The 13,780-nt window shown below is 41.7% G+C and overlaps 1 protein-coding gene across 1 annotated transcript in view; it reads right to left on the reverse strand.

Moving 5' to 3' along the window:
• Positions 1 to 973: 973 nt before the first annotated feature.
• LOC147710583 (uncharacterized) overlaps positions 974 to 13,780 on the reverse strand; it is a 49,569-nt gene continuing 36,762 nt past the window's right edge. The window contains exon 6 of the mRNA XM_086919365.1: positions 974 to 988. Within this exon, the coding sequence (XP_086775491.1) occupies positions 974 to 988 (15 nt within the window). The remainder of the gene's footprint in view (positions 989 to 13,780) is intronic.

Here is a 13,780-nt window from a genome sequence, read left to right on the forward strand (position 1 = left end):
GGTCAGCAACAGGGTGGACGAGGTGAGTGTGCTACCCTCTGCGAGTTTGCGGGTAGGGGGACGCCTGGCGCAGTTCTTCCCAGCATGGCTTTCCTTTACCAAGGACGCCTGGGTACTACAGACGGTTCAGGGCTTCCAGTTGGAGTTCCATGGCCGTCCGAGGCAGCCCCAGTGCCCTCATCCCATTACGTTCTCTCAGCACAGGTCTCTATAGGGGGTACTGGGAGGAAGAAGTAGTGAGTAAGTTGAACACATTCAAAGAAAAGATACCGATATACGTTAGATACATCGATGACATCTTTTGTATCTGGGACGGGAATGAAGAAGAAGCTTCTGAATTTATTGCCATGCTTAACATCAATGATTTCAATCTCCATCTGACTTCACAATGGTCAAAAAACTCGCTTGAATTCCTTGACCTCAAACTATTTGTTGAGAACAATAATATAGAAAGCAGTCTTTTTAGGAAGAGTATGGCGGGCAATAGCCTGCTTCACGCCGAAAGTTGCCACCCTAATGCACTCATTCAAAGCATCCCATTAGGCGAAATACTAAGGGCCAAGCGCAATTGCAGCACCACAGAGAAATTCTTAGTGGAATCCGAGGTGATGTGTGAACGATTTGCGCAAAGAGGGTACACAGAGAAAACCATTAAAAAAGCAATCACTGCCATATCCGAACAAACAAGAGACTCTTTGGTAGCAGATAAATTCCAAGAAACAGAATGTAAGAAAAACAATGAAGGCTGCCAGAACCTTAGGTTCATAACAACATACAGTAGACAAACTAAAGCGGTCCGGAATTGTCTGAACAAATACTGGCCAGTATTGGGAATTGATAAAGACCTAGCAAGCTGCACTGGACCCAACCCGCAAATCACCTTTAAAAGAGCCAGATCGTTACGAGATACGCTATGCAGGGCTGTTGAAACAACAAAACCCATGATCCCTGGCATACAAGGCTTTTTCACATGTCATAGTTGTAAAGCCTGTAAAAACAGCAAAAATAAAAAAGAATGTACTTTATCTACGGCATGTAGACCCTATGGGCCCGATTCACAGAACTAACTTAAGACAAAATCCTAAACTTACTACTTTTGGTATTCACAGAAGTTAGGATTTTGTCTTAAGTTTGTCTTAAGACAAACTTAAGACAGACTTAAGACAGACTTAAGTTAGGATTCTGTCTTAAGCCTGTCTTAAGACAAACTTAAGACAAAATCCTAATTTCTGTGAATACCAAAAGTAGTAAGTTTAGGATTTTGTCTTAAGTTAGTTCTGTGAATCGGCCCCATAGTCATTAAGAAACACACATCATGCAACACAGAGTATGCTGTGTATGCGCTCTTTTGCCCATGCGGATTAGCCTATATTGGAAGTACCATCCACAAGGCCAAAATTCGTGTTTTAGAGCATCTACGTGCTATAAAAAATATGGACAAGGCTTACCCAATAGCACGCCACTTTCAAAGTCACCACAAACAAAATACAAACTTACTTAGCTTCGTGGTACTTGACTTTGTTAAAAATGGATGTGAGAGGAGGTGACAGACTTAAAGAACTTCGGAGACTTGAGTCCAAACTCATCATCCAATACAGAACAATGACCCCGTTAGGCCATAACCTTGACGAGAAATTGGCCGTCCATCTGGGATGATCCTAGTAAAGACTGCTGTTTGATATTCGAATTCTGATAATGGCACTCCTTAGTTGTGTAGAACAATTTTCGTTATGCCCTGAGCCGATGAAGTTTGTATGTTAAATGTTTTTTTACTGTTCGTTGTTGTTTTTTCTTTTAAGGTTACACCCATTTATATTCTTTTAATTTTAATTTATTTTATAGATCTTTTTGACTGAGCTGATGACCGAAAAAATCTTTCTAGACTCGAAGAATCTTATCTGAAGCCATCCATTAAGCTCCTGCCCACTTGGGCTTTATTGAAAGATGCAATACCGTTTTCTAGCATGTTGTAAATACATTATTTTATACCCACATGGGTTTAATACCGTTATGATATTGTTATTTGAAACGGATATACAATTTGCTAAAAACTCTATTCAAGTTTGAAAAAGTTAACAAAAGAGCGGAGGCATAAGTTATTTTACTTTGTGTATGTGTTGCACTACAAATGTAAATACGAGTCGCAGAAGCATATTGAGGTAATTACGGTCTAAAGGTCAGTCTGTCTTCATTTTGTTACTTTGTAATCACGTGGTGTTATATAAAAAAGAAAGCAACGCGAAAACAGGCACTCGTGAACAAGGGAGTGTTCCTGAAACGTGTTGAGTGTTACTTTGCCATTCTGACCTTTTTGAAATAAACGGAGGTTGACTGCAGCAGAATCTGCGTCCGTGATTGCTGTCTTTCTGCACAACGTAAGACGGCTTGGGTGTATATATATATATATATATATATATATATATATATATATATATATATATATATATATATATATATATATAATACTTATTTAAATATCGAACCAAACCACATTCACTGGATGATGTCATCAGTGATTTTATTTGAGATGTCATCAGTGATGTCTTCAGTGATGTCACTGACCATGTCATGAATAATGTAATATGTGAAATCATCAGCAGTGGATTGTGGGCGTGCGAGTTATAGTTAGTACAACTAACTATTACGGAGGAATTTCAATGGTTTTGCACGAGTGAACTGTCCAAATAACTATAACACCCCTAAAACCTATGGTGTTTTCAGTGAAAAAATATATATATGGGTACACTGGTACCTTCCCTTATCTGGAGTGAGCCAACAGGGAGTGAGCCCCACTCTTGGGCACTTGTGGAACTGTATCTTAATCGGCCGACCTGGCCAGGGGTCTCACCACTGCGGAATCGAGCGGCTCCGCAGCTGGTGTGATTATCAGCGCAGCGGGACAGTTTGGCACAGACTTTGAACGGGGATGGACTTTGCCTGTACACCTGTGATCATGAAATTGTATTCTATTGATGGTACTGGCAGCGGCCCACTTGGGATGTATTTAATGAACTACTGGCCCCAGAATGCATTTCGAATATATTATTCACTTGAATGTGATTGAGGAATGGAAATAAATAAGGGACTAATACTGGTGTTCGTTTTGTTGGCAGATCATCGATATGCAGAAAGCCTTTGAGGAAGGACGCTAGCCCGAAACGTGTCAGGCTCTGCTGGCGCGGGGTGCACTGGTGCCTTCCCTTACCTGGAGTGAGCGAACAGGAAGTGAGCCCCGCTCGTGGGGAACTGTGTATATATATATATATATATATATATATATATATATATATATATATATATATATATATATATATATATATACATATATATATATATACAACAAAGTCTCTTCGTAAGCGGGAGCCCATGGCCCTGCAGAGCAGCCTCAGCAAACCATGGGAATGAATCAACCCGCTGAATTGCAACCAGCACTATAAACAGAAATAGCCGAAGCACCGGTAGGATGAAGAAGCGGCCATTTATTATACATTTGAGCGGCATCACACAGTTAATGGTCTGACGCGTTTCAGCTGCGATAGCCTTAATCATAGACATTCATTTGCAGTTAGGTAAAATACTCATTGTCCCACAATGCACTGTTCCGTTAAGTACCCATATTGGCAAAGTGCTTTCTCTCATGGTGCACAAAATGAAAATCAATTGTTGCATTGCTCGTGGTGCCACAATACCTCAGTAAATGTCGCTTTCCATCATGGCAAGAAGTGATGAAATATCCCTCTTGCCTCCCTTGCTCCTTTTCATTTTGTCAAGTGTTTGTTCGCAAAATCCTGGATTAGGAGCGTGCCAGTCTTCTGACATTCATATCAACAAAGTCTCTTTGTAAGCGGGAGCCCATGGCCCTGCAGGGCAGCCTCAGCAAACCACTGGAACAAAGCATCCCGCTGAATTGCAACCAGCACTATAAACAGAAATACTCGAAGCAGCAGTAGGATGAAGAACCGGCCATTTATAATACATTTGGGCGGCATCACACAGTTAATGGTCTGACGCGTTTCAGCTGCGATAGCCTTAATCATAGACATTCATTTGCAGTTAGGTAAAATACTCATTGTCCCACAATGCACTGTTCCGGTAAGTACCCATATTGGCAAAGTGCTTTCTCTCATGGTGCACACAATGAAAATCAATTGTTGCATTGCTCGTGGTGCCACAATACCTCAGTAAATGTCGCTTTTCATCATGGCAAGAAGTGATGAAATATCCCTCTTGCCTCCCTTGCTCCTTTTCATTTTGTCAAGTGTTTGTTCGGAAAACCCTGGATTAGGAGTGGGCCAGTCTCCCGACATTCATATCAACAAAGTCTCTTCGTAAGCGGGAGCCCATGGCCCTGCAGGGCAGCCTCAGCAAACCACGGGAACGAAGCATCCCGCTGAATTGCCACCAGCACTATAAACAGAAATAGCCGAAGCACCGGTAGGATGAAGAAGCGGCCATTTATTATACATTTGGGCGGCATCACATAGTTAATGGTCTGACGCGTTTCAGCTGCGATAGCCTTAATCATAGACATTTATTTGCAGTTAGGTAAAATACTCATTGTCCCACAATGCACTGTTCCGGTAAGTACCCATATTGGCAAAGTGCTTTCTCTCATGGTGCACAAAATGAAAATCAATTGTTGCATTGCTCGTGGTGCCGCAATACCTCAGTGAATGTTGCTTAATTAAACACTCAAATGTTCATTTAAATGTGCACCTTACAGTAAAAATGCAAAATAATGAAAATTAATTTATCTCATGATACGTGTGTTTGATAACACCAGGCAGCGTATCATGAGATAAATGAATTTTCATTATTTAGCATTTTTACTCTAAGGTGCACATTTAAATGAACGTTGAGTGTTTAATTAATTTGGAAAACAGTAAACTAACGTGACAGAATTATTTGTATAGCAATATGAATGAATTCGAAAATACTACAAAATGGCGGTTCTGGTTAGTCGAATTTTCGGGGCAGCAATGTAGTCCTTTGTTTATATTTATAATTTGTGCACTATATCATGTGATAATGTTAAACAACTGTTGACCCGTGACCAAGGAACCGTGTGTTCCGAAACGCGCCAGGCAGTGTTTGTCATAGCTTTGTGAATGGAATAAAGCTTGCTTTAATGAAAATTGGGGCTAGGCGTTTTCTTTGGAAGAACAGAAAAGAATTGCAGTGCTGGATTTCGAAGGTTCGCGACCTTGCCGGTAGCCCGCCGCCATTAAGAGGCAGAGGAATATCGCGAGAAAGGGTTTGAACATATATATATATATATATATATATATATATATGATTCAATGATTTTTGTAATTTGCACTTCCAATTTTACCCACATCCCCATTGTTTACAGGTCGCTATTCTGTACATGGCATAATGTTTCCAAAGGGATTTATCCCTGAATATTTATTGAAACGACACAAAATAGATGGTTTTTAATTGAAAATGTTTTTTTTATTATTTTCCATCATGCTAAGTTATTTCACTGTAATGTAACTTATTCTGTGTATTTGCACATGTCTTTAGCAATACTTTAGAGTCTTTTCTCTACTGCTATGATCATGTGACCTGTTTGAAAATTGGTGGGGAGGCGGGCTTCACTGCATTAGAAAAACAAAATAAAATCGTTGGGTCATTGCATGTGAACAAGGGCTTTTTGAGCCCGAAACGCGTCTTGCCCTCTTGCCTACCAACCTTTCCTGCAATAAAGACCTGTGAATTGTGAGCTGTGGTCCGTCTCCTGTTTGCTTCGCTAGTCCTGGGTTGCGCTGGGATTGGAAGTGGCGTTCCTGGGAGTCTGCACACACATATATATATATATATATATATATATATATATATATATATATATATATATATATATATATATATATATATATATATATATATATATATACATATATATATATATATATATATATATATATATATATTCCTCCATGCTGGTAAATCCAATCCCTTAAATTATATTATTGTTGCATTTTTTTCATACCGCAACACCCAACATAGGACGCCAATGTATTTCGGCTTACGGCTTCACTGAACTGGGCAACTCTATTCCCACAACCATGGTGATTTTTTAAAAGAAATGGTCTTCGTCACATGACCCTAATCCACTTCTCTACAGGACCAACTAGACTCACCAGTGCATGTTTCAGAGCACATTTTGGCTGCCATATTGGAGTCTCCTTTCATCATATAGCCCTTTACATATGTAACCCCTTTGTTTTTTCAGTTTCCTAATTCAACATGAGATGTGCAATGCGATTGAAACATGCTGGCTAAGCTGTTCCTCATATAAGCAGCTTGGTATTAGCACCTATTTGTTAACAATATTTCACACTTATTTTAAAGTGCAAGTGCCTCTTTGTAAACAATCTTCATCTATGTTGTATCCACTATGCTGCATTTAGCACCTATTCATAAACAATATTACAAAATTGTTTTAAAGTGTGAGTACCTTTTTGTAAACAATCTTCCCCTTTGGCGCATCCACCATGCAGCAGTCATCAATATAATTAATCCTCCTCGTAGAACATTCCTTATATCTCAATTCTCAATTTGACCATTAAGTGCAAAATGCAATTATATAGACAATCTAACCACGCTGCCATTTTTTTTAGTGCAGCTTTTTTTCACCTATGCACCTCGGGTGTATATGCCTCTTTATAGACATTATTTCACAATGCGCAAGTGCCTGTTGATAAACAAACTTCCTAGAATTCTATAAAGAACTACTGCCAATACATAAATACACAAATCATCCCTTTTTCAAAAAGTGCAAATGTATATATGTGGATACTACACAGACAATATAAAGTGTTTCCAACTTAAGGTGCTGCTGCTATGTCTGAGGGTACACTTGTCTGTCTGTAAACCAAACATTAAGGGCCAGATGTAGATAATTCATATTTACCGACTCTTAAATACCGAATTTTACCGATTCGGTATTTAAGAGTCGGTAAATATGAAGGGGGGAGATGTAGGTAATTCGATTTTCAGAATTACCGAATCGGTAGGATTCGGTATTTACCGATTCGGTAAATACCGAATCGGTATTGCCCATTGATTCCTAAGGGCCAGAATCCGTAAATACCGAATCCTGCAAGGGTGCAGGGGGTATCACTTTGACACCCTCTAGCACCCCTATTCCCGACTTGTGTGCCATGTGGCACACAGACATGCCCTAAGGGCATGTCTGTGTGTCACATTGCACAGGTGTGCATGCACAGATGTGCATGCACACCTGAATTCTGTATTTTACCACCCAATTGGATTGGGTGGTAAAATACCGATTCTTAAGGGCCTGTGACACTCTTAGGAGTGTCACCTACATTTGGATTTACCGAATCGGTAAAATTACCGATTCGGTATTTTACAGAATCAGTAAATGTACCAAATCGGTAAATTTACCGATTCTGTAAAATGATGGCCCCTACATGCCGATTCCTAAATACCGGTCGGTAATGGCCGAAATCAGCCGTTACCGACCGGTATTTACTCTCCTACATCTGGCCCATAGATTATATACCCAGGTTACACTTACCGATTGAAAATATAGAACGGTATTGTGTATACAATACCTGGGCCATAGGCCTCCACATATATAACCTGTTCAACCTGAATACTCCAATGAGTCTTCTGTGTTCCTAACTCCCACCCTATAAAGTGTCTGTGCAAATTACTAGTGCAAAAAAGACTTGTACATTTTAAATACAACAAGAATTGAATAAAAATCCACTAAAAACGCACTAAAATCCAGAACAAGATCAGCCATAGTCCACAGCTTTGGGGTGAGCTTCAATTATCATATGTTCATCAGTTCATCAATGATTGAGAAACAAATGTTATCCCTCAAAGGTGAACATGTAGCTCAGCAACAAGATTACGGCCCCAAGGCTTTTCCGTGCCTAAAAGTACAACCATCCTCAATTCACATTGACGCAGTTCAAGTTCCCTGTTTCCTCTGCATGGGTGAACCTTGACGTGCTTTATGTCATATTAGGGTAACGATGTCAGATTGCCTTGATGTACCTCCCATTAATACTTAGCCATGGGGTAAATTCTATCCTGATGTTTAATATCCCTGATGTGCTGTAGGATCCAGAGTTTGACCTTATTATTAGTACTTTCTACATATTGCATGCCACAACCGCATTCCAGCACATAGACCACAAGATCAGTTTTGCATGTAATCTTCTCCCTGATCTCGCAGGTTCTTCCCTCAAGGGTCTCATAGGTGGTACAATTAGATCCAAATTTACAGGCTTTACATGTGACATATTTCTTGAAGCCCTGATTTCTACTAGTAATCCAGTCCAGTTCCTGGTGGAACATAGATCTAGTTAACATATTGCCCATGGAAAGAGCATTGTGATATGTAATGATCTGATGCTGGCCTACTACCTCTGTAAGATGTTCTTTGTGTTGCAATATATGCCAGTTTCATATGATCAGGGCACAGATTGAGTTGTGTTCCATGATATAGCCCACAAAGAACCAAATCTCTTGGTCAGGTCTATTGATGTTTCCTGGTGTGGCATTCATCTGTGTGGTGGTAAATATTAATTGCTCTCTTTTCTTGGTCAAAAGTCTCTGTTTAGATTCCCTTAGGACCTGTTCCCGATATCCTCTTTGTAAAAATCGCAAAATCATAGACTTGGCTTCCATTTCAAACAGTTCATCTGTGGAGCAGATCCTACATGCTCTCAAAAGTTGACTGTATGGTATGCTTCATTTTAATGAGCAAGAGTGCCCACTATTGCCATGCAATATTGAATTGCCGTCCGTTTTCTTACGAAATAGAGTAGTTTGGATCAATTCATCTCTGTCTTGCAACTTTAAATCCAAGAACTCAATTTCATGTGTGCTCCATGTCACAGTCAATTGTATATTGTATGGATTCCTGTTCAAGGATGTTATGTATTCATTCAAAGATGCCTTGTTCCCATCCCATATGATAAAAACATCATCTATAAAGCGTACCCACATCACGATCTTGTCAAGCCATCTCTTTCTCCTACCAATCCATATAGATGTTTGCATATGTGGGGGTAAACGATGGCCCCATCGGTGTGCCTTGTTTCTGGAGATACATGTTCTGATCAAAAAGAAAGACATTATGCGTGAGGCAACACAAGAGAATCTTGAGGAGCATCTTAGTGTGTTAGGCAAGGTTCAGAGACTTGATGTTAAAAACTAGCAGCAAGCCTCAATCCCATACTCATGAGAGATAGATTGATAAAGAGCGCAGACTTCCATAGTTAACATTAAGTAAAAATAATTTTTTTGTTAAACTATGCAGATTAAGGGGCAGATGATGGATTATGTGGCAAATGCGGTACATCTATAACTGTGTGAAAATGGCCACTGCAACACAATCACATAATTCCAGTGACCCTGATTATTGGGAGACCATCCCCCAGGGCTAAAATGAGTAGGAACGTGTAAGGGGCCACTCGGGCCTTTCAAAGGCCCTGGGAAGCTCATCCCACAGGGACGTCATTTTAAACAATAGGGAGGGTGGCAGTGCAGTCCGTCTCTCTGAGCCTTTAATGGCTCATCCCCAGGACATAGTAATTTCCCTGCCTTCACTGGCACAGGCAATAAAACCTGTGTTTGCTCCTGTCTGTTGGGTGCATTTTGAAATTTCTAGCCAAACAGGAGCAAACAGTAGGGATCACGCCAGCGTCCCACAGGAAGACCGCCAAACTTGTGGTCAGATGGCCCGCCAGAATATGAATTGAATCCTGGCAGGTGGTACGTGCTGCAGGGGTCCCACGGCAGTGCCTTTCTAAGGCTCAAAGGAGAGCCTTAGAAAGGCACCGCCATGGGAGCGTCGCAGCACATTCCTGCACAGCAAGAAATGCACAATGTCGTGCATATCTCCCTATGAAAGAACAAGGGGTGCTGGAATACAGTGGGGCACACCAAGTCCCCCCTGTATGCACCCCCTTGCACAGAGGCAACAGGCGACCCTGCTAGGTCCCCCTTTGTTTCCTCACCGCTACCCTTTTCAGTGAGGAAGCTCGTAATATGGTCGGCAGTGCAACAGTGGCATCGCTAGCATATAACTTCCTCGGATCACTGTGCCACTGCTGCAGGATTAAAGATCCCCGGCTGTAACAGCGGTCCAGTGCGGTTCAACCGCCAAACTTGTAATACGGCAGGTGGACAGGCAATATAGTGGGGCACGGAACACCACTGAGACTATGGCAGTCCAAGGACCCCCGTAGTCATAATCAGGCCCCAAGTCTACTCCCAGGCAGCGGGCGATTTAAACAAGCTCTTGTCAGCTGGGAGCAGACTTGTGATCTGTAACCACCCTCGCACTGATGCAGGCAGGAAAATAGAACAACATATTGCTCCCATCTGAAGGGAGTAAGTAAAGACAGCTGCTCCCTCCAGACGGAGCAATGATGGCTCCTGCACCATGCTGGGAGCCGGCTGGTGCACTGGGGCTCCCCTGCGGCCCCCAACATGTTGGTCACTTGGTGCTCAGGGTGGGCACTGGACAACCACCTATAACTGATGCAGGCCCTAAAGGATGGCCTCTCAGGGGCACAAATAAACTCGGGGAGGGGAGCTTCGGGACCCCTTCCCTTTTAAAAAAAGTTACAGCCCCCGGGGATGGGGTCTTCTGGGCCTATAAAGGCTTGAGAAGAGGGACCACATGCCCCTTCTCTTTAATAATTACTTGCCCCAGGGGATGGGTGTGAGAAGTTGGCCTGGCATATGCTGTCCAGTATTCTAGTGGGCACCTTGCACCAGTCCAAACAACCCCTTATTGATGGTAGGTTAAAGACAACTTTTATAGAAAGCTATCCACGGGGTAGATGTGGAGAGTAGCCTTCAGGCTAAGTCTTGGAGGAATGTAAAGGAACTTGTTTTACCAGTCTATAATCTTGTGAATGACCAAATGAAAGGAGAACCACACCAGGTATATACATAAAATATATGTATTTATTCTAAAGACATTCCCCTAGTCTCTTTATGAGGCTAGAGGCAAAACTACATAAGGAAAACTTAATAGCACACAGTAAATTAGCACAATATACGTTGAGCCCTAAGGGCGTACCAAACCATATATCAATAAAGTGGTATAAGAAACACAACTTGCATAGATACAAAGCCTAGAGCCTTCAGAACCACTGGGGCCACCAGGAACCAGCCAAGGTAGTGACACAGCCGCCAATCACAGTTAACTTCTATGGGGAAAGTCGTGGTCGGAATATTAAGGAAAAGGGACACTTAGAAGAGTACTTGGAGCAAACCCCTTTAGAATTAGGGGGTTCTAGAGTCAACACCCACGGGAGCACCAGAGTACTCGAGTTACCTCACCCATTGAAGTAGGGTGCATAGGTGTCTTTTGGTGTTGGGTTTCGTCGTCGTTTTCAATGGCGATCTGCTGCAAAGTGCTGCTGGCATCCCATTGAGTATCTTTAGGAACTTGACTTTCTCTGAACAGTTGTATACATATTGAACACCATGTTCAATGAGAGTTTCCCATATTTACCTGGTTGATCATTAATGTGAACTTAGGCTACCTGTGAAGTGTATGGTATAGGGTCAATGTTGCACATAACACAGACTTGCTACATCTAAGGAAAGTGTATCAGTGATGGCATTAACAATGCTTTATATTATTCTGAGCTATTTGTACTTTCAGGCCTCTAAAGCCATATTAATTTATAGCGTAATATGTACAAGAGAAGTTTGGATGAAGTTACCAGTAATGTCATCAATGATGTCATTTGAGATGTCATCAGTGATGTTATAAATAATGTCATGGAACATGTCTTGAGTGATGTAATATGTGATGTCCGAAGCAATGCATGGCAGGGGCGCAATTTATAGTTAGCGCTGTTAACTATAACTGGTGTATCTCTGTGTTTTCTTTTTTGTCCAAAATGTTAATATTGTCACTGACATATTCACCTTTCTATAACATTACTATAACCTTTATTTTTTACTCATTGAATATACATAAATATATTTTTTTATTTATTATGCCATTTGGAGTGTTATATGTATGTACATATGTATGTCAGTATACATATATATATATCCGCTTAAAACTCCACCACCTCTGAAGCACTCTCGGGCGGGAGCGGTCATGGAATCCGCAAATTTAATTTTTTTTATATATATATATTGCAGTAAGTTTCTAAATGAACTTAGAAACTACAAGATGGCGCATAGTCTAATTGAAGGATTGTAGTCCCTTTTTGCTGTCAATGCACTAATGAAATACCGAAGAAGGCAGATCGCCGAAAAGCGTTTGCTGCTGGCTATGAAATAAAACCTTTCAAATGCCCCAGAGAGGTCAAAGTACTTCCTTGAACTTGAGGGAACAGAGCGAGAATATATATATATATATATATATATATATATATATATATATATATATATATATATATATATATATATAACCTACTGGCGGTCGCCAGTAGGTAGTTATAGTTCGGATTGTTTTCTATAGGAAATCCGCAACAATGTATATATATATATATATATATATATATATATATATATATATATATATATATATATATATATATATATTGAGGTTCACATTTGCCCAAAAGCAAGGCGCACTCACAATCGGCATTACATAGGGTCAGGGAAGGGGAGCAGACACGCCCAGCGTCTGCAGCACCTGACGCGTTTCGGGCCTCCGCCCTTCCTCATAGGTACGCTGCTTGCAGAAAGAGACCAGCAAACTGACTTTCCAGATTTCTCCTTTAATACAGCTCAGGTGAGTAAAGTTGCATCCTGGGACTGGTAGTCACAAAAAAATACCCATGTGGGTTGCTGGCATCTTAAATGCACAATATCAAAGTTCATCATAACAAAGGGTGCCGCCCACACCTTCCCACATTCTGCCACTTGCCAGTTTGTACCGCAAAGCCATCAACGAACAGCTTCAGAACCGCTAAGCATGTGCGGCGGTGCGCCTCCCGGCCGGACCAGCCGTCAATATTCAGGTTCACATTTGCCCAAAAGCAAGGCGCACTCACAATCGGCATTACATAGGGTCAGGGAAGGGGAGCAGACACGCCCAGCGTCTGCAGCACCTGACGCGTTTCGGGCCTCCGCCCTTCCTCATAGGTACGCTGCTTGCAGAAAGAGACCAGCAAACTGACTTTCCAGATTTCTCCTTTAATACAGCTCAGGTGAGTAAAGTTGCATCCTGGGACTGGTAGTCACAAAAAAATACCCATGTGGGTTGCTGGCATCTTAAATGCACAATATCAAAGTTCATCATAACAAAGGGTGCCGCCCACACCTTCCCACATTCTGCCACTTGCCAGTTTGTACCGCAAAGCCATCAACGAACAGCTTCAGAACCGCTAAGCATGTGCGGCGGTGCGCCTCCCGGCCGGACCAGCCGTCAATATTCAGGTTCACATTTGCCCAAAAGCAAGGCGCACTCACAATCGGCATTACATAGGGTCAGGGAAGGGGAGCAGACACGCCCAGCGTCTGCAGCACCTGACGCATTTCGGGCCTCCGCCCTTCCTCATAGGTACGCTGCTTGCAGAAAGAGACCAGCAAACTGACTTTCCAGATTTTTCCTTTAATACAGCTCAGGTGAGTAAAGTTGCATCCTGGGACTGGTAGTCACAAAATAATACCCATGTGGGTTGCTGGCGTCTTAAATGCACAATATCAAAGTTCATCATAACAAAGGGTGCCGCCCACACCTTCCCACATTCTGCCACTTGCCAGTTTGTCCCGCAAAGCCATCAACGAACAGCTTCAGAACCGCTAAGCATGT

This window comes from Lissotriton vulgaris, chromosome 5 (assembly GCF_964263255.1).
Source record: "Lissotriton vulgaris chromosome 5, aLisVul1.2, whole genome shotgun sequence".
Taxonomy (NCBI): Eukaryota; Metazoa; Chordata; class Amphibia; order Caudata; family Salamandridae; genus Lissotriton; species Lissotriton vulgaris.